The sequence below is a fragment of the Pipra filicauda genome, unplaced genomic scaffold, assembly GCF_003945595.2.
Source record: "Pipra filicauda isolate LSUMZ 115617 unplaced genomic scaffold, ASM394559v2 scaffold325_size820570_pilon, whole genome shotgun sequence".
Taxonomy (NCBI): domain Eukaryota; kingdom Metazoa; phylum Chordata; class Aves; order Passeriformes; family Pipridae; genus Pipra; species Pipra filicauda.
In genome coordinates this window covers 303,892-330,422 of record NW_024104449.1, presented here as the reverse complement: position 1 = coordinate 330,422, position 26,531 = coordinate 303,892, and the positions used below count along the sequence as shown (strand labels likewise).

At 40.8% G+C, this 26,531-nt stretch overlaps 1 protein-coding gene across 3 annotated transcripts in view; it reads right to left on the bottom strand.

The window, feature by feature from the left end:
- EGFLAM (EGF like, fibronectin type III and laminin G domains) overlaps positions 1-26,531 on the bottom strand; it is a 74,586-nt gene that overhangs the window by 27,159 nt on the left and 20,896 nt on the right. For all 3 annotated transcript variants that reach the window (XM_039383786.1, XM_027714595.2, XM_039383787.1), the window contains exons 4-12: positions 26,421-26,447; positions 21,981-22,098; positions 21,596-21,731; positions 14,911-15,077; positions 6,231-6,346; positions 5,650-5,986; positions 3,071-3,171; positions 1,751-1,851; positions 530-674 (exon numbers count right to left, since the gene is read on the bottom strand). In XM_039383786.1, coding sequence (XP_039239720.1) covers positions 530-674; positions 1,751-1,851; positions 3,071-3,171; positions 5,650-5,986; positions 6,231-6,346; positions 14,911-15,077; positions 21,596-21,731; positions 21,981-22,098; positions 26,421-26,447 — 1,248 coding nt within the window. The remainder of the gene's footprint in view (positions 1-529; positions 675-1,750; positions 1,852-3,070; positions 3,172-5,649; positions 5,987-6,230; positions 6,347-14,910; positions 15,078-21,595; positions 21,732-21,980; positions 22,099-26,420; positions 26,448-26,531) is intronic.

Here is a 26,531-nt window from a genome sequence, read left to right as displayed (position 1 = left end):
TTAACATAAGTCAGGGCAGAATGTCTATTTCCATTACTCTGTTTAAATCTGTCTCCAGGATATGCATCTAATTACACTTCTGTATACAAGCCCTGTGTGGCTATATACATATTATACATAAATATATATACTTGCATGCCCATATGGATCTAATTTTTATGTCTGAAGAAGCAGAGCAGCTCTCTGAGGCTAAAAAAGAAAGCAGGCAGGGACAGCAGCTGAACAATCTAGTAAACTTCTAACAGCAGCCTCTATCTGAGACTAGCAAAGAGTAGCAGAAGGGTGGCAGAGCAAGCGTGGAAGACAACAGGAAAACTGTAGTGGGATTTGGGGATATTTATCTTTGTGATTTCTAGACTACATATTTGGAAGAGTAATCTGTACACTGGTACTAGTTCACTAAATGTCCCAACACTGATGAATAAAAATGCACTTTCTAAATCTAATCAGACTTCTGGTAGCAAGAAAAAAGATGTCATCATAACTTTGACATGGTCCAAGGTTGAGCTGCAGGGGCAGGATTACCGACCTGAGATTTTCCTGTCACGGGAGCATTGTTGTCCATCCTGAGCCAGCCATTCACCCCATCTCTGAACAACGTGACACTGTGCCAGTTCCCCAGCTTGATTTTGTTTTCACTCGTTATGACTCCAACTCCAGTGCCACAGTTGAACCTGGGAGCAGGAGACAGAGAGGGCAAGGTGACAATCTCGCAATAATCAAATAACCAAAAGTCATTTTTAGACTCCAAATATTCCTTTTGCACTTGGGAACCTCTCTGTTCCACACTGCATATAAGCACAGGAAAATCAGACAGCAGGTCTAGTATATCTGTTCTAAGTTTCAAACTTCATCATCTGTCTTCCTACCGTGGAGAAGATTTTGCATTCTCTGACCATACCGGCTGCATTGCAAAGTTTGCCAACAGCTGAAACTGTTTCAGGATGGAGGGTATTACAATCTGAGTTCCTGCTATCACAGTAATTTCTCCTGGGAATTTTTCTAGCTACCTTGTGAAAGGCAGTGCTACATTAAGAACTCAGCTACTGTATTTGAAACTCAGTACTCATTGACAAGAAGACCTCCAGGAGAGTCTCTGTGGAGCTGACTGCGCACAAAATGTGCCACTTTGCCCGTCTGCCATGCAGTGCAAGTGAACAAAAACACTACCTAAGGCACATCACCCACTTTGTTATTCCCCACTTTCAAAGCACTCATTTTCCTAAGTAAGGAGATCCTGGAGATACTCTTTCACATGCTTCATATCCATCAGACTGCAAGAAACCCTCTCCTTCATTTAAAAAACCTGCAACTGTCATCTAAACAGGCAATACAAGATGAAGTTCCTGGCCCCTTTCTGGATTTTCATACATTATCTGCAAGTCTTTTGCTGCAAAACAAAAACATTGACTATGCACCCCTCGATATACCATCACCTCAGCAAATATAGCAGCTCACTGGGACTTCTGATAACATAGCAATGAGGCCCAGACTAATGTCTTGAAGAAAGCTGATCATTTTGCCTTTACACTGAGGTCTGAATATAACAGTTCAACAGGGTACAAGTTCACACACTAAAGAAGGATGAGAGAAAAAAGTATTAAAGAATTTTTAAATTAAATTACATTGTCCATTTTGTGCACTGCATGGAGCAGAAGGCAAAGACACTGCAGATATTCATCACATATAGCAGTCCCAGGAGGCAGAAATGGTTCTTTCTCTTTACATCAAATTAGGATGGAAGTTTTACCTGAACTGGAGGCTACGCCGGATGATTGCCAGTGACATAAAATCACCCCGACCATGTTCATTTTCTCCACAGTATAGCAGCAAACCATCTTCTGATTCAGCCTGTAATCATTGTATCAACATGAAAAATCAAACTCTAAGCCTCAGCGTAACAGATAAAAGCAAGCAGCAGTGGGGAACTTTTCTCTAGAAAGGGTCAGCATTTTTCAGATCGAGTTTTTAACTTGCAGAATCAGAAATTGGTTGATCAATTTTGAACCCTGAACCTAGAAAATCACTGCCTTAAGTGGTTTAAGACCATCTACTTACAGTCTGATACTATCAGACCTGAAAAAAAAGCCTGAAAGTACCAAAGACTGTTATACATGTTCCATGTGAGACTTCTGAGCACAAAGTCTAGCAAGAATGTCCTAGCAAGCCTGTTAAGTGTAGCCACATTAAACTTACTGAACATGAATACATACACCCTACTTTACATGTTCTGTGAGCCTGACACTCTTCAAGACGAACAACCCATGCCGGTAGCACTTCTCCATATGTGCATAACGGCTGACACAGCGGCTTTTTGCAGCCATCCTGCATTTTAAAGTGACAAACTGCCAGCAGAGTGTTACATCACCACATAAGGCAACAGACTGCTGCTGCTCTAGTGACAGTCTCACACCCAGGCTGTGAAGCTGGTGAGTCTGCCTTTTTGTGGGAGTAGGGATGCATCCAAGAGCTCGGCCACCCTCCCTACAGGCAGCCTCACCAGTTCTGTCCCTAAACAGAATTAACCCAAGCCAGAGCTGTATTTTAAGTAGTAAGGTATCCTGAATATATTAGCTGGTGTCTCAAACTTCACAGGTGGAAAATAACGTGCACTTAAATCCTGGAGGATGGAAGAAGAGCTCTGAATACAGGATACGGTGTTTTGCTCTGTATGACAGGATCATAGTTTCCTTTAAGCAAAGATACTACATGCCACTTCCAAACTCCAATTCATAAAAATTCCGTGTGTACTTCAGCCTGTAGCTCTTTCACATGGCTACAACCTTGCCAACGTACATTGCCACTAGTCCACAACACCAGTATTATTAGTCCCAGGAATTCTCTCATGCTGTGCCTACCAATAACGGATGCAAACATTTTAGCTGCTTACAAACTTCATTTACATTCACTGAAGGTTAAGACAGATCTTTACAGATGAAGGTTATGTACAGGTTCACCACAATTACATTATGAGCTATACTGAAGCTGTTATTTTGCTATTGTCCACTGCACTAGAATAAGTAAATAAAATTTAAAACTCCTATGTGAGCTTGGAATTGCTCAAACTTACTCTGAACTCAAGGGTCATTTGAAATGTCTGGTAGGATTTTTTCAGTGGTTCAAAGGTGATATATGAGTAGCCAGAGAACTGAGGATACTGGATGCTGATGTCTGAAAAGCAAAGAGAGAAGCCTGTTATTTAGCAGCTTTTTCCCATATAAAAATCAATATATGCATTTAGTACTAGATAACATCAGGTGGAAATGAAAGGAAGAGTTCCTCCAGAGGCCATTATTCAGCAGCAGTCAACAATCAGTTAACCTCTTGCCTTGTCCTCCCACCACTTTTCACAACTAATTCCTTTATTCCCAAGGACCTGGTGAACTTGGAAAGAAACAGGATACTGAGGGCCAAATACTGTTCAACAGTTTAATCACAGGCTTCAGAGAAAATTTCTCCAGATTTTCATCCTTGTTACAGAAGACAGAACCCATCAATTTTGTATTTATCTTCTTTTAAGAATTCATTGAACAAAGAGAGAACAAAGTAATTTTCTGTTTGGCAGGATTACGAAAACATATGCCGGAAGTGTGGCTCGATTCAAGGCTGCATTAGTCACTGCTGCTCCATAGCTGCTGCATTGAGCATCTGGAGAATCACTGGATGTCTCATAACAGCCCAGCAGCTTCCAGCACTTCCCTCAAGTTAGCTCAGGGCAGAGGCTGAAGAGAGTGATGGGAAGAAGAGGGTCCCTGTAGGCACCTCTCCATCCCTGGTTGCAACAGTGGCTCTTCTCATTGGTCTTGTCCACTGGCATTATCAATGCTCACTCTTCATTGTCTTATGTTATTCCCTGACCCTGAGAGACAATGAAAATAAGACATGTCTTACTGCTCCCTTTGCAGCTAATTTCCCTAAGAAGCACTGAGGACAGACACAGTTTCAGGCCTGAATTCTTATTTTTGCAGCGGATTTAAGTCTAATGAGGAGTCCTATTTCTCTTAGCAATTTGAATACTGAGTGTGTTTTTCTTGCATATTTGCATCTGGATACAGTTCTCTCAGCTTTTTTGTTTGCAAGGCATACATTTTAGGCTGAGGTGAAGAGGACCAGTGCTATAAAACTGAATGCAACATCAGCAGAGAGCAAGCCCTGATCACAAGCAGAACTGACTGGACCAGAGTGCCATGCAGCTGTTGATTGTGAAGAGAAGTCTGTTTCCATTCAGACTAATATACTATTTAACAATACTGGCTGCTGAAGAGAAATTCAGTACAAAGGAATATCGGCCCATGGTGCTACTACTTACTAAGGAATAACACACTCCCCAGTGAAAAATGGTGGGTTTGGACTGATGTTAACAAACCCGCTCTGCAAGTTGTATACAGCTATGTCAGTTCAAATAAATCCTCAACTCTTCATATTTGATCAAGGCCTAAAATCACATCTGCAGCTGTTTCATGTCGCTGAGTCACAACAGATTGTTTTCAGAATGAGACCTCTTTGCTCCAGCACTCCAGTTGGAAGAAGATAAAACACTCTCAGTGTCTGTAACCCTGATGCATGACACTGTGCATCACGAAGGTCTAACATCACCCTGTTGAAGATACATGTGTCCCTGGTACTCTGCTGTGTGGCAGGGTCTTGGCAGGTCAGATGAGCATGCGGAGGAATGGACGGATCAGCTCTTTTTTGGCAGGAGGGATAGCACCACTATAACCAAGAGGACACTATCTTTGTGTGAGTTCTGGCATTCATCTGACCCCTTGGTTGCCAAATCAGAAGAAAAATTACTCTGAGGGGAAAAGTGTAACCTGCTTATGGCATGGTGAGGGAGCTGGACTGGCTTACCAGGTGATCTGCTCAGCATTAACTCTGCTAAAGGATGAGTTTAGGTTTCCAAAGGGAGAGATCAAGAAGACAATGAGGGAAAAAGAAGCAGGACGGCCTCCTTCAGCTCAGCAAGCTCTTGTCCTGGCTCAGATGCCTTAAAAGAAGGCGAAAGGATGAGTGACAAATCCTGACCGGGACAAATATACCCAGACTGCAGGTCATGCTTTCTGAACTGGGAAGAGGGTTTTATTCCTCTCTTTCCCCTGTCTGCCTGACATGAGTGCTGGGGTTACCACTCCAGCACTTCTGCCCTGCAGACAATGGGGAAAGCCTCCTCTGGTGCTATTTTTACAACGGGAGCTTTGACTCACATCCCTTCTGCAGGACCAGCATCATCCAACAGACCACACTAGAAATGGGAGTGGTTCAGGGCTCCAGCTGGTGACAAAAGGCAAGCATGAAAGGAGGGTTGAATATCTCTTCTGGAAGCTGTGGATGCCACAATGGACCCTGTCACACCCAGGTGACTACCAACATATGTGGCTTCATCACCCCCTCACTCTTAGGGGGAAAGAGGATTAACCTCCCCTCTGTACCTTCACACAAGTTCTGCATTCAACTTTATTAAAGAATGACTTTTTCACCCCTAACCAAAGAAAAAGAAGAAAAGGGGATGATGTCTGAAACGGGATGTGGAAGTTGCTGCTATCCTTAGGGATCCATTAAGCCCAGCTGGCTGCTTCCAAAGTGCGCTTTGGTTGGTTCCTTGCTTCAGACAAAGAGGAGCCAGCAGCAGCAGGCACACAGCCACCTCACCTTCCGCACAGGTCTCTCCTCCTTTTCCCAAGTTGCAGTGGCAGCGGGAGCCTCCCCGGTCGTAGTCATTGATGCAGAAGCTGTCCACAGAGCACACGGCCTCGTCGCAGGACAGGTCGAAGAGCCGTGAGGCAGAGGACATGCTACCCCTCCTCGCTGCCCAAGCTGTGGTTGCTCTCGCTGGGGTGGATGGTCGTGTGGTGGTGGGAGTGGAAGTAGTGGGTTCAAAAGTGGTTGTAAGGACCCGGGACAGGAGCCTGGAACTAGATCCTGGCGCAACCTTAGTTTTGACCAGGAATTTTCTGTTGCCTCCTTTAATAGCAGGAAGTGGTCTGAGCTTAAAGGAAATAAAGAAACACCAATTCAGTAAAACCTAAAATGCTATAGGGAAATTAAATAAATACCTTTCAAGATACAGATCTGAGGAAACGAACTCACCCTCAACAAAGAAAATGAAGCAACTACATCACTATATCTGAGCACATAATATCAGATATTAAATTACCTGACAGGACCGGACACTTTAAAATATCAATACTATAAAGAAAACAGAAGTGCCAAAATGAAATCTTGAAATTTACCTCTTCGATATAAATGTCATAGTCTGAATCATCAACATCAAATCCATCACCATCACCAGTCACTGTGTCTGTGATATACCGATGCCCATAGCTTCCACTTCCTAACTCTTCAGAGCCTAAAAAGACATAACTGGCACATTCAGTTCATATATTTTTTTCTCTTTACACACAGCAATTCCGACCTTACCACCCTCCAATTCACAACGCTTAAATCTGAAGTAACGTCATTGTTCATCCTGTACAGACAACGCAAATGTCAGCCTGAAGATGGGAGATGCTGTCCAAGTGATGTCCACACAACTTAAAACAAAGGCAAGGCCTCCATTAAGTCACTTTTTAGGTGATTAAACAAACAAAGCAGGCAAAGCTCAGTTCTCCCTCTGCAAACTGACTTTTATTCATCATTCTCCCAGGACAAAATTTCTGAGTTTTTTCAGCATGGACAACATTTTAGTGACTAAATAGTTTTTAGGTCAAGCTTTTCCCTTTCATAAATACACAGTTCTGCATCTGCCCTACCAGCAACCAAATAAACTGTAACAGCAAAAGAGACGCACAAAGGTAGGGTATGCTCTGCTTAGGATGTAATCCACCTCCACTGACCCCAAAGCTCCTGAAATTAGCATCCTAAGTGTATTGTTAGACTATTTTTTAAAATGGAATTTAACACCTTGAAAAATGAAACATGCAAAACCATCTTAACTCAGAGGGTAGTTGGGCATGGGAACAGGCTCCCCAGGGAAGTGGTCACAGCACCAAGCCTGACAGAGTCCAAGCAGCTTTTGGACAACACTTTCAGGCACATCATGCATTTATTGGGATTGTCCTGTGCAGAGCCAGGAGTTGAACTTAATTATCCTTGTTGGTCCCTCACAACACAGGGTATTCTATGATTCTATGACCATGTGTTTTTCATGTACATAATCTGCTTCTGTCTCTCCCTGGAGCTCTGAACTCTGCAACAAAGGACTCTGGGCTGGGAATGGACAATTTTAACAGTAAGGGGATCCTCATAGAAAATATCTGTATTTTCTGCACTTTACAGTGCAATTTCTACTTAAACATTGATTTGCACTTTTTAGCTATTAAAATTTACCAGAAGTCATGAAGAAATATACTAAAAGCAACCACATCACTACAGTTACTTATCATTTCAGCAAGGTTAAAAACAGACATTTTCTAACCATTAAAACAACAGACATATATCTGCCTTTTCCACAAAGTATTTTCTCATCACTTAAAAACAGCATAGGTAACCCTCGCTTTACAAAGGCTCTGTAAGGAGCTGACTACAGCTGCTTGTTTATTTTAGCAGTCAGAAGATGTCCATATTTTCTGGTAGCTAGCAGGTCCTTTATACTGCAAGCTGCAGAGATGCAAAGTCTTGCTAGGTACTGCCTGTCTGCGGAAAGGAGACTCAGAAAATGCCACTTGATGGTAGTGAGAAGTACTTCACTACCAGTACTAAACAACCCGAAGGAGCCAGAGAAAGCTCACGAGGCTCAGCAAACTTTCAGAAGAAGCAATGTGCACCCAGTGCTATTGGGCTGCTTGAGTCAGTCTGACTGGGGTCAGCCATCTCTCACCCCGGTGGACAATAAAGCAAAAGTATTTCACTGACCTGATAGGGGCGGGAGTGCACTTATCTAAATCGTTTTGTACTCTTTTCTCCTTTGCTGTGACTGCAACCCAGAAATCCCAGCAGACAGTTATAATCAAGCGTATGTGCACCAGATATGAACATGTGCCCTGCCTGGCTCACTGGCCACACTCCATACGCTCTGTGGGAGTTACTTATCAATGGGGTTTACATGTTACATCAGCACACAGAAAAATTGGAGGCAAATGAGTAGAGGTAATGAGGCATACACACTTGCAACCAAAACAGCATGCTAGACTGGGATAGAATATGGATAAGTCTTTTCACTGTAGCATGTAAAGCTAGTAATCTGTAAATAATACAGTTTGGCTGTACATTAAACATTCAGCACCAAGTTCTACCAAATAAGCTGAGCAGAGAACTCTTAGCTCTATGACTGGTAATGAGATGAGGTAAACTGGACGAGCTACATCCAGATTATTTCTGCTAGTGACTGTCAATGCACAGGCAAGGGATTACTGTTACAGAATAAGACTGCACATTTATGAACCGGTCCCAATCCTGCAACCACTGGAATGAATTCCAACATATTGAAAACAATAGGTATTATCACAATGTGAACAAAAGCCCTTACTCCTCATATTCACTTTTACAGTCACTCAGGTTAATCACCTTCCAGGATAATTTTACTCCAGGCAGGAATGTAGGAAGACTAGAGTAGAGTAGAATAGAAAATTATTCTGTTGGAAGGGACCTATGATGATTGTCTAATCCAGGTGCATCTTCAAAACATAACTGCATCAGAATCCCCTTCTTTGGAAACAGTGATTCTATAAGAATGCATTTCTACAAAGAAATTTCTCTGTGTAAAACTTCAAACATAAACATTACAAATATGATTTGCAGGTTAAGAGAAACCATATCAAAGAAGCAGAGCCCAGCATTAACTCAGCTCCCAGCAGACGCAGCAATTTTCAACTCATTAGGAGAGTGTTTCTTTTAAGTCAAGCCTGTGCTATTACTAATTGCCTTTGTATTATGTATCTGAAAGTATTTCAGAGCTAATTTAGTTCTTCTAATAAATGAAACTGTAATTTACCTAAGAGCAGTGAAAGTCAAAAGATAATTTGGAAAAAAAAAGGAAAAATCACAATCATTTGTCAGGGGAAACAATCCAATCTGTATTCAAACAAGCTGTGATATACAAACTCCATTTTCTAACTTAGAAGTCATAAGCTACAACATCTGTTATAGTCCAAATGCTGTCATATTTTCTCTCTTTTCAGTCAAACTATTGGCTTAGTGGGATGTAGGTTCAATAAGAGTGCCATATCTTCATGGATATTTTGTATGAATATATATATATTCTATATATGAATATCTTTATATTCATACACATACACACACTTGCTTAGAGGTATGGACATGATTTTAAAACCATGCCAGTTTTACGGAAGTGTAACTCTCCTGATTTGAGTTGAGTTATCACTAAAGTACATTAATAACTACCAGCATCCAACGAGACATGGTAACGTAGGAGAGGCTGGCAGTTCCCCAAGTAGCAGGTGTGCTACTTTCATCTGGGAGATCAAAATGTTCCGTGCTTTTCCAACAGAAGACCCTAGGAGACAAAATGTACCCACTATTTTAAACCAGACAATGACTCCTTTCACATTATTGAACTGGTACAACATTTGGAGCCTGGAGAGAGCAAAGAAGGTGACTTATTGTGTTTGGTGAAAAGACTGCTCTGAGGCCTCTCTTCAAAGACCTTCAGGATGTAAGTTTAGCGCCACCAGAAAAAAATGTAACTTCAGAAGGTGTCCTAGTATCCACAGGTCTCTAGCACTGCCCCAAATCTCCAGTTTTACCCCTTCCTGGCTCTACCTATCTGAGTTTCAGCCAGCACACCCTCCATTGCTCTACCCACTGATCTGTGAGCAGTTTGGGTAACTCCTAATGCATCCAGGAGCAATGCAGTCATGGAATGCACTTGCTTCTGATTACGCCCTTATACAGGTGAGTACACACACGAATGACGAGATGTAAGCCCATTGGCTTCTCAGTTGCATTCTTCTTCCTTACCCTTGGCTTTTGCTCCCTGGACATGGTATGACAGTCACATGTGATATGATGTGATAAAACTACAGGATAAACAAAATGAAAGAAATTAACAGGTCCTTTTGTAGAGAAATCCCCACATCACTGTGGTGCTTTAGTGGAGAGTTCATCTCATAATGGGTGGCAAATCAGGGACAATTAAGCAAAGTGGTACTCTGCAAATACCAAAACAAGACTGAAGAGATTATAAACATGCTATATTTAATTAAATATGTTAGAGTGTGGAAGGAGATGAAGTCTGATTAAGACCCTCTACTAGGTCCTATAATCCTGTTCTATAATTAATTGAAAAACTCGTGGGGGTCATGAACCATAGCCTCTTTCCAAATAATCAGGGATTAAGTTATATTAAAGAAATCTTTCTCAAAACAAATAGAAAGCCACATAAACTTTTGTTTTGCTCATTAGGTTGCCACCAGCATGCTGATGAGACACAAGAGAGTGTAGGAGGCAGAGCAGGGGGCACTGCAACATGGGCAGGTTGAATGGAAATGTTAAGAGACTGACTGCCTTCATGCAGAACCCTTCACAAGTCTAAATCAAATACACATCAAGAGTATTTTAATGTGACTTTTGTGCTTCTCAGTGACTCACAGTGAGATGCTGCGTATCACTTGGCCTGTCCCTTGCTTTTTGTCCCTGTCCCTATAACTACCAACACCGCTTTTGCAAAGCCTTTGGAGATCATAGTTCTGTGGAAAACCTTCTCCATTTGCATTTTCTAAGACATATCACTATCATTTAAATCAAGGTTTGGGCAGAGACTGCCCTTTTCCTGTGCCTGAGCCACAGCTGACACATTCAAACTCCGTACAGAATATTTAAGCACCTGTGCCAATGCCTGCCTCAGAGTGACCCTGGCGGTGACAGCCAGGACCAGAGGAAGGGCTGTGCCCCAACTAAGCAGACACTTCTGTCACGTTTTCTGTGGAGACAAGCAGGAGGGTATTTTTAACAGAAGACACTTCCTTTGTTGGTCTGGCAAAGCCCAAGGCTGGTGACCTTCCAGGCACAGTGCAAACCCCATCTGTTTCCCGAGGAGGTGAAGGGTATTTAAGCAATTCAGGTGATGACACTTTGTTTGATTCTTGGGGAGAGTTTATTTGTTGTTTCTAAACTGAGCATGTGCAACTTTTAAATTTCCAGTAAATTGTCCTTGACACATTGAAAGATCTGACTTAACAAAACCCTAACAACCCTATAAGTGAAATACCCGCAACCTACAACTGTAATTAAGAAAGGCAACAAAAACCTGATTTATTACATCATTTCTGTCTAGAAAAAAATTAATGAAACCAAATCACAAATAAATGAGAGCCCTTGGGGGAAACTTGCCCTCTCTTTCATCCCTGAAAATGGAGCAATAAACCAAGTACATATTATTTACTAGGTAAGTGGGTAACTGCTTATAATCAAGGCCACATGTTCTATTTTCAGACCCTGGGAGGTCTGTCACATTAGGTGATACTGTCAGCATCCCTTTAGAGGAGCAAATAAAGACAATGTTTTCCTACACAAAACTGAAACAATGCAGTCAAGAGTACTGCAAAGCCACCTACCTTTTAAAAACAAAATTAGAGAATTATCTGTGAGAATGAGATAAGCCCCAGCAGAAAACATCCCCAAGTAGTGTGGCCTCATCAATACCTCAGCCTTCCTAGAAGAGCTGCAAGAAAATCTACGCAAGGCAATACAGACCCTGAAGTTCCACTGCATTTGAGGTAATGCTGGGAATTTATTATTCATTTGAAATAAGCATCAGAAAAGCACTAATTATTTCAAGTCAGGCACAAGCATCCAGCATATACAAGCATAAAGCTACAAATTCTTGAAATCCAGACACACTAACATGCTTAGGTGCCAGCTGTATGTGAACTAAGTGTAATGCAAAGGAGCCAGTTATTGTATGAATTTCTGCCAGCTTCCTGAAATATTTCAGGTATTTCTCAAGAATACACAGGTAGTCAGAAAAATAGCATCAAAAATCTATGGCATGTGGCATGTTTCACTGTTTAGACTGGAGGAGGAACTGTGGTAATAATGAAGACAGTAATTCTTAGGATATGCACCCTGAAGAATAAAGATGCTTCAATTTCAGAGATGCCAACTGTCTGACACCTTTTTGGCAACAATAGGTGACTTAGAGGTATCTGCTGGCGCTTTAAGACTGTCAAGCAACTGGTGCCACCTGAGATGCATTACCTGAGACATTCCCAGAGGATTATCAGGTGTCTGTGAGATGCCTGGGAGGCACATCCTGCAGCGACTGCTGAAAACCACGGAACCCAGAGGACCTCAAATATGCTGAACACTTACGCTTGAGCAACTGAAGTGAGCCATTAACTGTCCAAAGAACTGGGCTTTTTGACTACTAGAAGTGGGAAAATGCCTTCAGATACATAATGTGAATTAGGAGTAAGTTGGTTGCCCTTGAGTTTAGCATGCTTTTTTTTGTTTGTTTCAAGAAACTTGTCAGTGGTTTAAATCATTCTTCAGGGTTTTTTAGTGCTTTGGGGAAAATTAAATGTTCAGGCTATGCACAGCTTTAATCAATAGCATTTTTTCACAACAGAAGTTTAGGTTTTCTACTAATTCACAATGTACTTGTGTATCTGGTTATCATCAAACCAGTCTCCTACATAGACATCACAACTAAAGACAAGTGAGAGCTGCTGTCAGCTACACTATCATCTCAGCTACACTCCCCCGCCCCCAGAAAGCCACAGAATTTATTTCTAAAGGCATGCATCCTCCAGTACTTTTGAACACCACTCCTCGCTCTGCAAAAAGCTAGTTATTGTGAGGACAGGTATCCACAAGGTGACACAGGCTTTCAAGCATAGTGGCTATGCACAGTTTTTAAGCCTATTTTCAAAATCCACCCTGTAAACCTAGAGCAGACTGGCAAAGGAACAACACTTGCATTTGCAAAGGGCCCAGAGTTTGCCAAAGTAGCCCCAAGTACAAGTAACCTGATGCGAGGCTGGAGCACATTACAGACACGACACAGCCCTGCATTGAAGGAGCTCTGCCCCTCATGAGGGTCTCTGTCCAAGCCCTGACAGCCCCTTAGTGCAGGGAGACCAACCTCTCAGCCACTGCAGTACCCACGTGCCTGCCTTGGACCGGCACAGAATTTTTAAGCCCATTCAGAGAAAAGTGAAACATGCATAATGCATTGACTTTTCAGATCTGATCCAGGCCCAGAGAACCAAGCTCATGTCCCCTGTGAAGCTCTCCAAAAATCAGTGCTTATACACACTGGTTGTGAATTCGATTCCAACTTCTAATGATAGAAATCCAGGCCTCTGCAGAACATGCAGCTTCCAAAGGCAAAGTGCCTTCTCTGGACTACTGCAGTAATAAGCAGAGCATGAAGACGATTCCACCCTTATTAACAGAGCTAAACACTTTATCCTTTCTGACCGAAGGATGCAACCACCTACATCCAAAGATAAACAAAACACCAAGGAGCACACATGTGTGCCTGAGGCAGCAAGAGTTGATCCCGGAGGATCGAGGGAAGGAGGAACCCCAGAACACACTGCACCTTCAGACTTTTCACAAATATTTACTTCAGGATTTAAACTTATGAGTTCAGCAGCCCTAGCAAACTACGTGCCAACTGTTTAAGTGACTGAATTTATGACAGAGGAATAAAAAGAATGGAAACTACCTTATAAGAGTCAGTGAAAACAAGGATTCCAAGATAAGGAGGTAATTTAGAAATAAATCCTTAGAGGGTCACACTGGTGGATCACTAAACCTGTTGTCCACATTTCTGCAGCATGCAAAATCTTCTTGCAGAGCTCATAGTCCCACCTAAATATTCACTGCTCATTTCCTGCTAGTTAATTAAAGTTGATTTGCAAGTGAGGGGGGTGAAAAGAAAAAAAGTCAGTTTTTCTGCTCTTTTTTATAGTTCATTAATCTGCTCAAATTTTATTCAGGCATTTTCTTTTGTGGTATTCCATCCCCTATAAACGCCTTCAAAACTGGAACTTAAAAGTACTGATACACTTTTTTATATAAAAATTTGAAACATTAAGGATATAGCCCAGATAGTTCCCATAATTTGCCAGTTTTGGCTCCCTTTCCTCCATTGTTTCTCTTTGTGGCATTAGTTCTCTGTTTGAAAGATGCGATTTGCACGATTCCCAACACCCTCTGTGTTGGCTTGGTCAGGATCCTTGCATACAAGCTATGACTTTGGGTGTGATGAGGAGCAACAGCCCCTCAAAGTCAGTCCAGAGGCACACCAGCACTGGCAGAGAATTGTATACCAAGGAAGGCCAGCAGCAGCTGGACCCACACTTACTGCAATGTACATAGCCTACCTTGCTATACAAACATAAATATAACAGTTCACAAGTTGGGATTTTGATATGTTTGAATGTGTTTTCATCTAAAATTTTTACTATGCAGCTTCTGATCAGAAAGGGAGGTTTACTTCCTTATATAATTATATTCATGATTGTGCTTAATCATTTCAGAGCCTTCCTCCCTAGAAAACAGGTTTGATTCGGTCTTTCTGAGTTGCTGAAATTATAAATGTAATATATAAGATTCAGTTTGAAAGAACAGAAAAAAAGGTGAACAATAGATTTGTCTCTCCCATTTCTCCCCATGATATTCACTTATCAGTTCTGCATGATACCAGCACAAAAGTCAGTAAGTAGTGATCCAAAAATATCTGGCAATGACCTCCAGAGCAGAGAAATGGCATGAGAGCACTGCTGCCTGGCTCTTTTCAAATCTTTGTTCATAGCTTGACTTTCACGAGGTGCTGCAAGCTCCTCAGACAGGACCGAATGGTGTCAGAATGGGAGTAGTAGTGCCTGTGCTTGTAGAGCAACTTTTTCCATCAGCAGACCTCCACAAACTGCCCCAGATACAACTGATTTGCAGATATACTTTATTTTTATATAGCTTTAATTGAAAAATGCTGGTTCTACTCACTGAACGTTCGGATGATGTCACTCGGTGTACTGGCAGGGCTTGATCCATAGGAGTTTGCTGCTCGGACAGCAAACTGATACTTGGTATTTGGGAGAAGTCCCTTGAGAACCATGGACTCCATCTGGATCTGCTCTCTTATTACCGTCCAATTGCTGTCAAGGTCTGGCCTTGAGGATCAAACAAAGACCAGATCATAAATAATTAAAGCTCGTTGTACAAATTAACTGCCTTTAAACTTTCCTGGAAAATACACAAATAAATGAGATAGAAGTCTACTAAGTCATCACTGAAAACCTTCACTCTTAAAGGACCCAGACTGTGCAATCAACCATTACTAAGCCGTGAAGCCTGTGATATCAAAACTGGGCAATCATACAAACTCAATATTCAGATTTTGCTTATAAAGCCAAGGAGGTTATTTAAAGGACTAATTGACAAATCCAGGTCTATTTATCTGTTTCATGGGTTTTGGGTTGATAGCTTTCAAGTGGAGGTCTATTACCTGCACCTGCCTTATACCACCCACGTGGCTGTATAAAGTAATACTTTGCAATAGTGGGAAAGATCCTGATTTATTTCTAAGAGCTTGTGCTCTAACACCAGTAAGTCACTTCAAACAAGCATTAGCAAGATGAGAATCTAGTATTTGATCTCCCAGGTAATCAGATTAATCCACACACGCAGGGAAATCTGGATCCAAAGTCTCCTCTTCAGGAAAAACAACAAAGAAACCATAAAAACAAACAAAGAAAACCAACCAACCAAAACAAAACAAAACCAACCAACCAAACAAACAAACAAAACCCCAACACTCCAATCAACCACAAAGATAACCCAAACCCCACAGAACAATCATGTAGAGAACATGACCTATATTTTGCAACAGCTTTCCTATGTCTGTCTTTGGACAATGCCTAGTTAACTCTTGATTCATACTGGAAGCCAGCTGCCAATAAATGCTTCTCTAAGTGCCATTATAATTCATCTGAAACCAGTATAACCATTCACATGACAGTTTGGTATCAAAAGTTTTAGGTTCATACACAGAGGGACATCGGAAAGGGCTGGTCTACTTTGAGAGAGTATTCTGATGTTTTCACACCATTTCCACTCTCTCTAAAAGTGGCCTCTTCTTACAAAAGAGAAAACAGAATGAGAAGCTAAACAAATACAAACAAAACAAAAATGTAAGCATTCATGCTAGGCCACCCAAAATATTAAAATTAAAGTTTATGAAAGTAAAATAGGGACAGAAATTGCTTTCAGAGAAAATTATTTCAGCGTCCTTGTGATATTTATTACAGGAAGTAAACTCCAAGTGCTCCCTGAATCTACCAGTGTTTACACAGGGCTAGCTGCAAATGTCTCCAACAGTCTTTGAATGAAAATTATAGCACAAGGCAGGCATTTTCTATTTATTTATTTTCAATCGGAAGGAAATGCCGAAATCAACGTATGTTTTCTTTTACCAGTCAATACAAGATTTATTGATCACTGAAGTTCCATTGTTTTGTGCCAGCTTGCAAATGCAGTCACAAAGCAACAGCTCCCAGCTGCCTGGCTCCTGCAGTGGTACATAGGACACGAGTATTTCATTGTCTTACTAAAAATAAAAATAAAATCAGACAAATGCATAAGATGTAACGATGGCTAAACAGACTATCTTAAGTCACCCTCCACCACCATTTCCTGGTTGACAGTAGAGCATTTATTTTGGCTACTCTTCCATTGCTCCCCTCCTCTGAGCTTTTGATGCCTGGGCCAAAATGAAAATATATAGTGTTTTCCAAATGAAAACTGCTAACATTGCTTCCTTCCACACGCTTACTTAGTAGTGTTTTCAATTTTCCTGTACACATCCTTTTTTGGCTCCAATTCCCATCCAAAGAATTCCTGCTAGCTCAAGAGCTGCCTCACAGCCTCTTTGAAACAGACCTTGCTGATGTCTGTGCCCAAATGGAAACACACGCCTCTGATGAAGGGACCCAAAGGACACATTGCACTCTACAAAGATTCAGGAGATAACACAAACACAGGCTAGCCTTCAAATATGCTGTCTCTCACAACATTTCTTTCTGTAGAAGTTTATAACAACGGAAATTCCTCCAAACATGTAAGCATCTGCAGCTACTTCTTTGCTACTTCTTTGCAGCTACATTCTTTGCTACTTCTCCAGAACATTCTCTGTGCAAACAAATTGGTACAAGATGAAGACATGGCAAACAGATGGGGACAGGATAACAACAAACTCAGCTGGTGACTTATCCATGGCCAGCCAGCTCCTGGGTTCCCTAAGATGGGAACATTTTGTTGAAAACTGTCTCCATGGTTCTTCTTTTTTTGTGTGTGTGTCAAATTTAATTTTGTTGTTAACTTTTACACTAGAAGGGTTCATTTTGATATCGCTTTTCCCACCTTACTGCAGCACTACATTCCCCTGTATAGGGTCTCTCTGTCACACACCTTGCAGGGCAGCTCCAGAGGTTGTAACCGTGCATGGGGAAATCAGACAACTTCCACGGACAGAGTCTGCTCTTGAAGCTACAGCTGTGCACCTCCAATGCACAAGTGCCATGCAGAAAGAATCTTGCCAGTGACCAAGTCAGACTGTTTCTGAGATAATAAATATATGGCTAAAGTCAACAGGACAGAATGGGTATAAACTAAGGGCAGAATTCTCATGCCATACGTACCCAAAATATTTGCACTATTGCTTTATGTTGTAATGTGGAGACTGACTCAGCCTGAGAAAGGAAATCTTTCTGATGCAGAGAATGAAAATTTTCTACTCACTTGAACTTCCTTTTAAAATCACCTGGAAATGTTTTAGGAGTGAAGCACCTGCTCGCGATCCAATCTTTATAACGTTTTTGAATGTTCTTCTCTGCCATATTTATAATCATCTCAAGTGGCAAATTCATCTCTACAAACATTTTTAAAAAATATTCCTACAAATAATAAATACAATGACAAATACAATACATTCTCATTCACTACAAAAAAATTTCCTGTTGAATATAGCACACTATATGATATTATTTTCATTGATTATTATTTTTTAACATTATTGACACTTTCTACAAAATATATCAACCCAACTGCCAGGAAAGGAAAAATGGCCAATTCTTTAAACTCAGTCTCCTGTTAGATATTCCTCTGATCATGTCTAATGTTGTTAAGCACTTCCTCCCTAATTTCTACATCTTTCACTCCTCTTTCTTCATTAATTACCTTTTCAAGGATTTAACCCTCACAGGTAGTGAGATAAATGTTGAGATATGACTGTTTGATGAAACAATCAGGAAAAAAGTATTAAAGGTATTTTCCCTGGACAGTGGGAGGTGTCTCCCTGGTCAGATCTTTTGTTTCAGGTTCTTTGCAAACAAAAGCAAACAATGACTGCCTAGTTCAGTGCAATGCTAGGGACAGATAATTCAACAGGAAATGAATTAAGGGATAGATTTTTTTTTTTGGTGGGGAGAGAGAGGGAAGGCTTCAAACTGATCAAGAAATGTGCATACAACATTATGCTGAATCTGCTCCACCCTAACATCTGAATACTGGCAAATCTCCCAGTTTTATCAGCAGAACCTGCCTAGTTCATTGCAGCAGAAGTTTCATATCACTATCAAGATACTGAAAAATTCGCCCTGCATGCCAAAATTAATATTGAAAGATTTTGATTTCATCTACGTACCAACAAAATGAAAAGAAAGTGACCTAATCATTTTAAGGGATACATTGCTAAAACATTTGTAGCTGCTATATGAACATAAAAATTTGGGTAAGTTAATCATCAAGTTGAAAAGATTTGGTAGGCATTCAACAGATTAAAAATTTGAGTATTTGGAGTATTTGAGTGAAAATATCCAAGGCATTTTGAGGATTAATTTTTTATAGTGTCTTTAGGAAAAACACCCAAATCCATAGGCTGAAGTCTACAGTATCACTTTAGACGCTTTCATAAAAATGCCATTTGTCTTAAAATATTTCTCATCATTAACCAAAAGAATATTTACAATGACCCTACAAACTTTTACAGACACTGTCAGCTGTTTTGGGTTTAACGCGTTCTCTCACACATTTCTTATGAACGATGAGGTGAGAATCGAGTCCCTACAGTCTCCCTCTTGATTTTCACCATTTAGACAAGATGGGGGTGTGGTCTCCTTAGCATCCTCTTAAAAGTCAGCAGCAGAACAGAACTTTCACTAGCCCAGCTCCTCCTACATCTGAAACCACCTGTAGCCCTCCACTGCCTATAGGGAACCAAAGAGTCCTAAGGGAAAATTATACAAAGTGCCTAAATAAACCACAAAATTTAGACCCTGAGTGGATTCTGATATCTGAAAACAATTAATGCACTGAATTTTCATGAGGTTTTAACGCCTGATATCACAGTTGAGAAACTGAAAAGAGTGTTTTCTCCCGACATGTGTTTTCTAGTCATAAAGTTAGTTCTGTAGAGGTGGAAATTATTTCAACAATGTGATACTTTTTAGACATTTGTGCTGCACCCAAGAGAAATTAAACATTTGCATAAGAAAGTCATTTATTTCGCAAAAGCACAGCATAATGTTGTATTTCTTTGACATAAGAGGACTTAATTCTAAATTTGCTTGAACCAATTTGTTTTAGTTTTACATTGGCTTAATTTAACAGCTTTAAGTCATGGTAATACATTTTATAGTAATTAAAACTATATGCAGCAAAAGACAATGAAACTTAAATGTTTACCTCTAACTGCTATTAGAGCTTATGGCTCATTGAACTTTCTCCAAATATATAATTAAGCTTCCAAGTCTAAGAGAGCATAATCCCAAAATTAACAAATGCATTTCCAGCTGAGCTTTAAACCTCAAACTAAACAGTGTAATCAAAACATTGTGCTGTTAGCAAATTCTTTTCCCAAGTCCAAAACCAACGAAACACTGAAATTTCAATCACTCGCATCTTTAGACCTAAACAGTCTAAAGGCAACTTTACATTCCCTGGCTGAACAAAAACATTCAAGGGTGCATTTTCAATGTGTCAGATGGAGATGACGGTGCCCACTTCTTCTTCCATTAGCAGACTCCTGGTGCTATGAAGGAGTGTACATAAACCTCCAGGCTCCACTTTCCAGTAAAAGTACAGAGCCTGTAGAAGTGCAGTCAATCAGAACTCAACAAAATCCCTCCCCCACCCACTGAGTAAATGAGAAAGATGCACAGAGAACAAAAGGCTCAGATAAAAATCGTGTTCAAAAAATAGATATTGGAGAAATTTCTTGGTGATTCTACAGCAGAAATTGCACGAGGGAGATAAGAATCTTCAGCCCCCGTGTCCAGCATCGCAGTGCAATGAACACTGGATGGCTTCCCATTAAATAATGGGGCATTTTGATCCAAAAAGTACTTCAGTTCACAAGTAGGTTTTCAGCCTGGGAATTCTTTTTGTTATATCTATATCTTCTAGATTGCAACCATACTTTGAGCACTTTGAAAATCAATAGTTCTTCCTGTCTATCTCAACAACAACAACAACAATTCTTTATCAAAAATTACTCTATTTTCCTGAAGAACAATATTTTGACCTTTTCAGAACAGAGTAGTTAAAGAAGCAATCCCTCTTCTTATCCAGGAACCTCAACCAAAACCTGTCATCAAGTATTCACCCAAAGGATTAAACTTCCAAAGGCTGAATTTTGCATTCACTGTAAGAGTAAGCATAAGGGCAAGCAAATGCAAATAAACAGCTTTGTATGAACATATGAGCTCACAAAAGCATATGGACAGTCAAGTACCAACACTTGTTTGTGCTTGCAGATACAATCACCTCCTCCTGACCCTTCCTATGCAGCTTATATAAGCAACTTGATTGGTAAATTGTCACAGTTCAGTTCTATTGCTGCAAATTTTAGAGAGTTCAATGTAAAAGAACACACACACACAAAAAAAGCCCCATCCACACCCCTCCTTCCCCCCAAACCCTAAACAGAGAGACCAACATTTCATGTAAATTTGATTAGCATTAGCACAAAAAAGCAAGTCTACATCCGGCAAGCTCAAGACCCAAATGACTTTGTGTTCAAGAGGTGTCTGTATCTGGCACTGGGTGATATGGTTTAGTGGTTTATGGACTACAGTGGCAGTGCTGGGTTGACAATTGGACTAAATGATCCTGAAGGTCTCTTCCAACTGTGACAATTTTATGGTTCTATAACTTTTATCAGGTAAAACTGCCTAACATACTGAATTTTCAATGCTTGGATTATATCCTATCCAGAGGACATAATCCTCTAGCCCAGGGGACTGTTGGCCCAGGGGAACTGCTCTGCCACACACTCTTTTCTCAGCATGGTTTGACAGCATTTGATGACAGGAGAAACTTAAAACTTCATTCACCAAAGCCATTATTGCAGGGAACAGATCAAATCAGACCTTATTTTTCTTCAATCAGAAAGAACAACTTACTGGTGATTTTATAACAAATTGGATTGTTTCTGGTTTTGTCTTTAAATTTTCATGGTAATTCAAGACATATTGAGAAGAAAACAAAGTGTACTATACACAGTAAGTAAATAAGTTATGAAATGGATCTATATGCCGTTTAATAGCGCAGTTTAGGTTAAAACCAAAAACAAAAATCAAAAAAACACTGCAGTACACAAACACTGAAATTCAAGCTCCACTGGCAAACTTGCCTGATAAATTCCACCGTGTAATACTGGATAGGAGAACTTCCTTCGCTCTCTCCAGGCTTCCAGGACAATGCAACTTCTGAATCAGAAACTACCACGATCTGGGGCTGGTAGGGTGGGGCCGGGGGCATGCACTTATCTAAGCCAGAAGTGCAAAGGAATAGCATTAGAGAAGAAACTGGGCTACTATACACAATGACCTAACTCCCACAGACCCAGGAATCAAATCCATAGGCTTCTCCTCCCACCTGTTGCCCCTTTAAAACCCCACATTTTTGTAAAAATAATAGCAAAATATTACATTACTGCATACGACAGAGATTTAGGTATGAGTGTTACAGACATGTGCCTTTCCAGTTTTGCAACATAGCCCTGTATTAGGCATTACCTTGGGATAAGGTTGTCACCTCTCTGGGCATGCTGGGTCGTCCTTTTCCTGCCCAGCCATATGCTCCAATGCTAACACGATGTGGAGTGCCTGGCTTCAGGTCCCCAATGACAACATCCTGCCAGAGTCAAGAGGAGACAAGCACAGCGTGAAAGTTCTCCATTGTAACTGGGGATGCTGCTGTGAGCTGAGATTTGAGTATCTTACAGGTCATTTTCCATGTACTCTCCCAGGAGGATTGTCCCTAGCCCAGAACAGCTCAGAAACAACAAACACAAACAGTACCACGTGTTTCCTCTCAAGCTGCAGCTTTGCCCCAGGGGAATCCATAGGGATGACCTGGATCCATTTCTCAGCATAACTCATAAGGTTGTAGATCATTTGCATTTACTATCCAGTTTTTCCCTTGGTGAAGTTAAAGGCACATACTATTCTTTCCCTTGAGCCAATTGCTGGTGTTTGGTATCAGTCTGGTGCATTTTCTCTCTCTCTTTTTTTTTCTTTTTTTTGGTTGTTTTTATTTTTGTTTTAAATTCATAGGCCATAAAAACTCCTGAGAATGAAGCAATCTGATGCAGTGTGAACTGATGATCTTTAATTTCTCATGGAGCAGAACCCTATCCCATTGCCTCTCACAATTTTACGAGCTCAGCTATCAGCCTTGACCTGAAGTGAGCATTTCCCTTATTTGTCCTTCTGCTATAAACACAGAAAGATTAACCCACAGACAACTACTGTAAGGGAAGCGATGCTCAACTCCATATGAAGACCTTGTGCTGATGAATAGTGTTCAGAGGAGCCTGTTCAAATCTCCCAGAAATTAAAAAAATGTCACCAAAACATTACATTTCATCACTGGCTGCTGAATATACCACGGATGAGCCTCAGACACTAGATCTGATCTTTATTGGAACATGTGCACAGAATTTCAGTATTCTTTACCTGCAGCCTACCTCTAGTCTCTATTTTAATCTCAGACTTAGGAATTTTGACAGCATATACAAGTAAACAGAAATACCAGGTTCTACACCACAGACTGCTCTTGGGGGGGGGGGGGGGGGGGGAAGGTCTCATAAAAAAGTATTTTACAGAGATTTTTTTTCCAGTTTTCATTCTCTGATATTAAAAACATTAGTCACAGTACATGTGAAAATCGGAGATATCCTTTTCTCTTCATGCTGGAACAGACTTTAAATCTGCATTTCCAGTTAAACAGTAAACAATCCTAAAATTTTATTAACTGCTAAATCTACTTATGATGATCTTTTGGAAAAAACTCTCCCTCTCTAACCTTTGGGGAACTTATGTTATTACTACAACGTTTTTCGGCAACACCCTGTCATCTATCATTCCTTTGGCTGTGGTTTTGGAGCTCCAATACTGATTTCCTATTAACATGGACCACCTGACCATTATCCTGTTTTTCCATCATTTACCCTTGATCTGCTTGAATGGTCTAGATGAACCTGAGAGAGATGATAGCGATGCTGGAAAAGTAACTGTCCAAGGAGAGGTAGCAAGGACACTCACTCTGAAAGATTAATCTGGGTCTTTCAGTTTCAGAGCTGAAGGCACTTAGATCTTTCAAAATATGATCTGAGAATCCAGTTGCTGAAAACCCAGCACCTCCTTCTGGTGATGATACTAGTGACCCTACTCCTGCTTTTCTATCCTCTATGCCATACATACTGACTGTCTGCATTTAAACTGTGTGCATTTGTTCCTGCCAGTATTCCTCTCTCATTCTTCTGAGAAAAAAAAATCCTTCGTTATTTGTCTTACTGTTTTCACACTATTTGGGAACTTGTTCCCCACAGTGAGTTGGATATTCATGTACTTGCCTCATGTTATTACCTCCAGACCCAAGTCTACAATGAACTAAACAGAAGGAATCTTACTGAGCCAACCAAGATCAAAGTCCTAATATCTACTTAGGTCTTTAAGTTCAACATGTGTACCCTCAAAACCTCATGCCTTACACATGTGGCTACCTGCCTCCTTCTAGCAACATCCTCTCCATGAACACAGCTCTTGGACATACAGTGCTTATCCATGAGACCAAGCGTCTTTTAATCTTCAAGAATCAGGACATCAATGAATAACTGAAGATTCAGGACACCATAAAGCTACCCTGACCTGTAGCAATTTCAGGGAATACCCGCCTTACACCAGAACACTTTCAAATCAAATCCTAGAGAAGAAACACATTTCCTTGTACCCCATTGTCCAGCAATCTGTGGGTACATATTTCATCTCTTTTTTTTTACTTGCATTTAGGAGATGGGTCTTAAAACTTAAACCCAAGTTTTCTCCCTCCAAGAAGAGACAGAGTGGCCTCACAGATAATAAATTTAGGTAGTATATGGAAGAGTGAACTTGCCATCGTTTTTGTAATCCTTCCTTGACTCAGACTGCCTCTATATTTTGAAGCATGATACCCCAAACTGGACATTACATTGCTGATAAGGCTTCACTAGTCACCAACCTCACTTTCTTGTCTTATATAACACTCTTGCTAAAACCCAAAAAAATGGCATTTGATATTTTTATTACAATCTCACATCGCGGAATGGAGTGAAGCATTGCGATGCCTTTTCTGTGGTAGGAGAGTCAATTGCACATAGAATAATCCATATATCCCTCCCTGCCCGGCCACACAGCTTGCCCTCCCTCCAAGTGTGTTGAAACTGCTTTGTGAGGCTGTGCAGTAAGCTGCCTCACAGAAACTAGCATTACAAATTATTTTCCAAAGAAAGTCTGTTTTCTGTTTTGTTTTAATCCAAAAAAACATCAAACTCTTAACTACAGCACAGCTGCAGGAACGGAGCTGGGTTTAATGACTCTGTATTCCCTGATGACAATTCCTTCCCTGCGCTACTGGTCTCAGCTGGTCACTTCCCATTTCGTACTGGTGTGTTTAGTGATTTGACAGGGAGCACTGTTGCTCCCCAGGGCTCTGTGCCCAACCTGAAACCTCCCACCTTTAAAGTCTACTAATTATTATTGATTTTTCTTCTTTTTTAACTACTTGTGCTCAGGTTCCTAAATGCCATGCCCAATTAAAACAACCACCTTACTAAATCAGACTGGTTGCTGTCACTTGCATGTTCTCTATTTCATGATGATATACAGCTATAATACATTATCCACTTGCTAAGACACAGGCATATGCACACACACATGCACAGAAACAGGCAGTGCAAATCACCTCTTGTTACAACCATCCCACACGGAACAGAGAAGCCTCTAAGAAAGCAGCAGGGTTGTACCCAGCACCAGGAGAGGTGGCTTAGTGATGGAAACATGAACTATGCAGACTTAACCACAAGACTATTGCAGATTTCTGTTGAGTTTGGTATGAATATAACAGAAAGCATTTCAGTGAGAACACCACTTCCTGAGGATTAATGACAGCTGGGAGCTGATTAATCCCAGCCAGTTGTACTTCTCCACAAGTACCCCTCAGAAGTGTTATTTTTATCAAGCAGAAAAAAAGGGCCCAGCATGGAACTTCAGCTCTGAAATGTCACAATCCAGACTCAGCTCTGCAAGGACTGAACCAGATAGTCCTGGTTCAAGTGCATCCCGAGGTCTCATCCTGACATCAGCCTCCTATAGTTAACCAAACTTCCCTTAATTCTGACCATGAAAGCTGGGCAAGATTCACCAACTTCATGAGATTTCTCCATTCCTACAACAGGTCTCAGGAAACAAAAGTTTGCAAGAGGCTGTTGGTGTTAGGGATTTCTGTTAAACACTGAAATTTCTGCCCTTGTCCAACCCGAATCTCAGCAACTCTTGATTGCTTTCCCCTCACAATAAAGCCAGCCTGTTTACTGCCCACAGGAATTAGACTGGACTGCATGCCATACTGGAAATAATCAGTTGATTCACCAGCTGCAAAGCCATTAAGAGAGTTAGTATTTATTTCAAATTTGTTTTATACCAGTAGCTACTCTCCCACTCCTTCCTCCTGGGCATTGCATGGTTGGCCTCTTCCTGAGCTTCTCCTCCTTCTCGGTTCTTGCTGGACTAGCTCAGATTTTTTCCTCTCCATCTCCTCTCCAAGTGCCAGACTTTGTTCTTCCCTTTTACTGTATGTCTGATTACTTGGCTGTCCCCATCACTTCTAAGTACTCACTGCCTGGATGTATCTCATTCTTTACACAAATTTACTCCAGCAAAAAAAAGAAAATCATAAATACCTATGATGAGTAAGAAAAACGTTTATCCATTGGTAAAAAGGGAGCTACTTTGCCTCTGGATTTTGAGCTTTTGCTACTATTTGCTGTATTTTGTCCACGAAAGATCTAAGTGCTAACTATAATCAACATCTGAGATAAAATTTTGTGTGTGAATTTGTGGAAAGACCAGGTCAGGAACACTCAATTCCATTTTAAATCACAGCTGTGACCAAGTCTCATGTGAAGCAATACTTACAAAAATTGCTTGTCCTTCAAGTTGATCCTGGAAAAAAGCAAAATAGGACTTGTTAAAGAACTAACATACTAATAAAGGATGGCAAAACCATATAAATAATGGGTCAGGGAA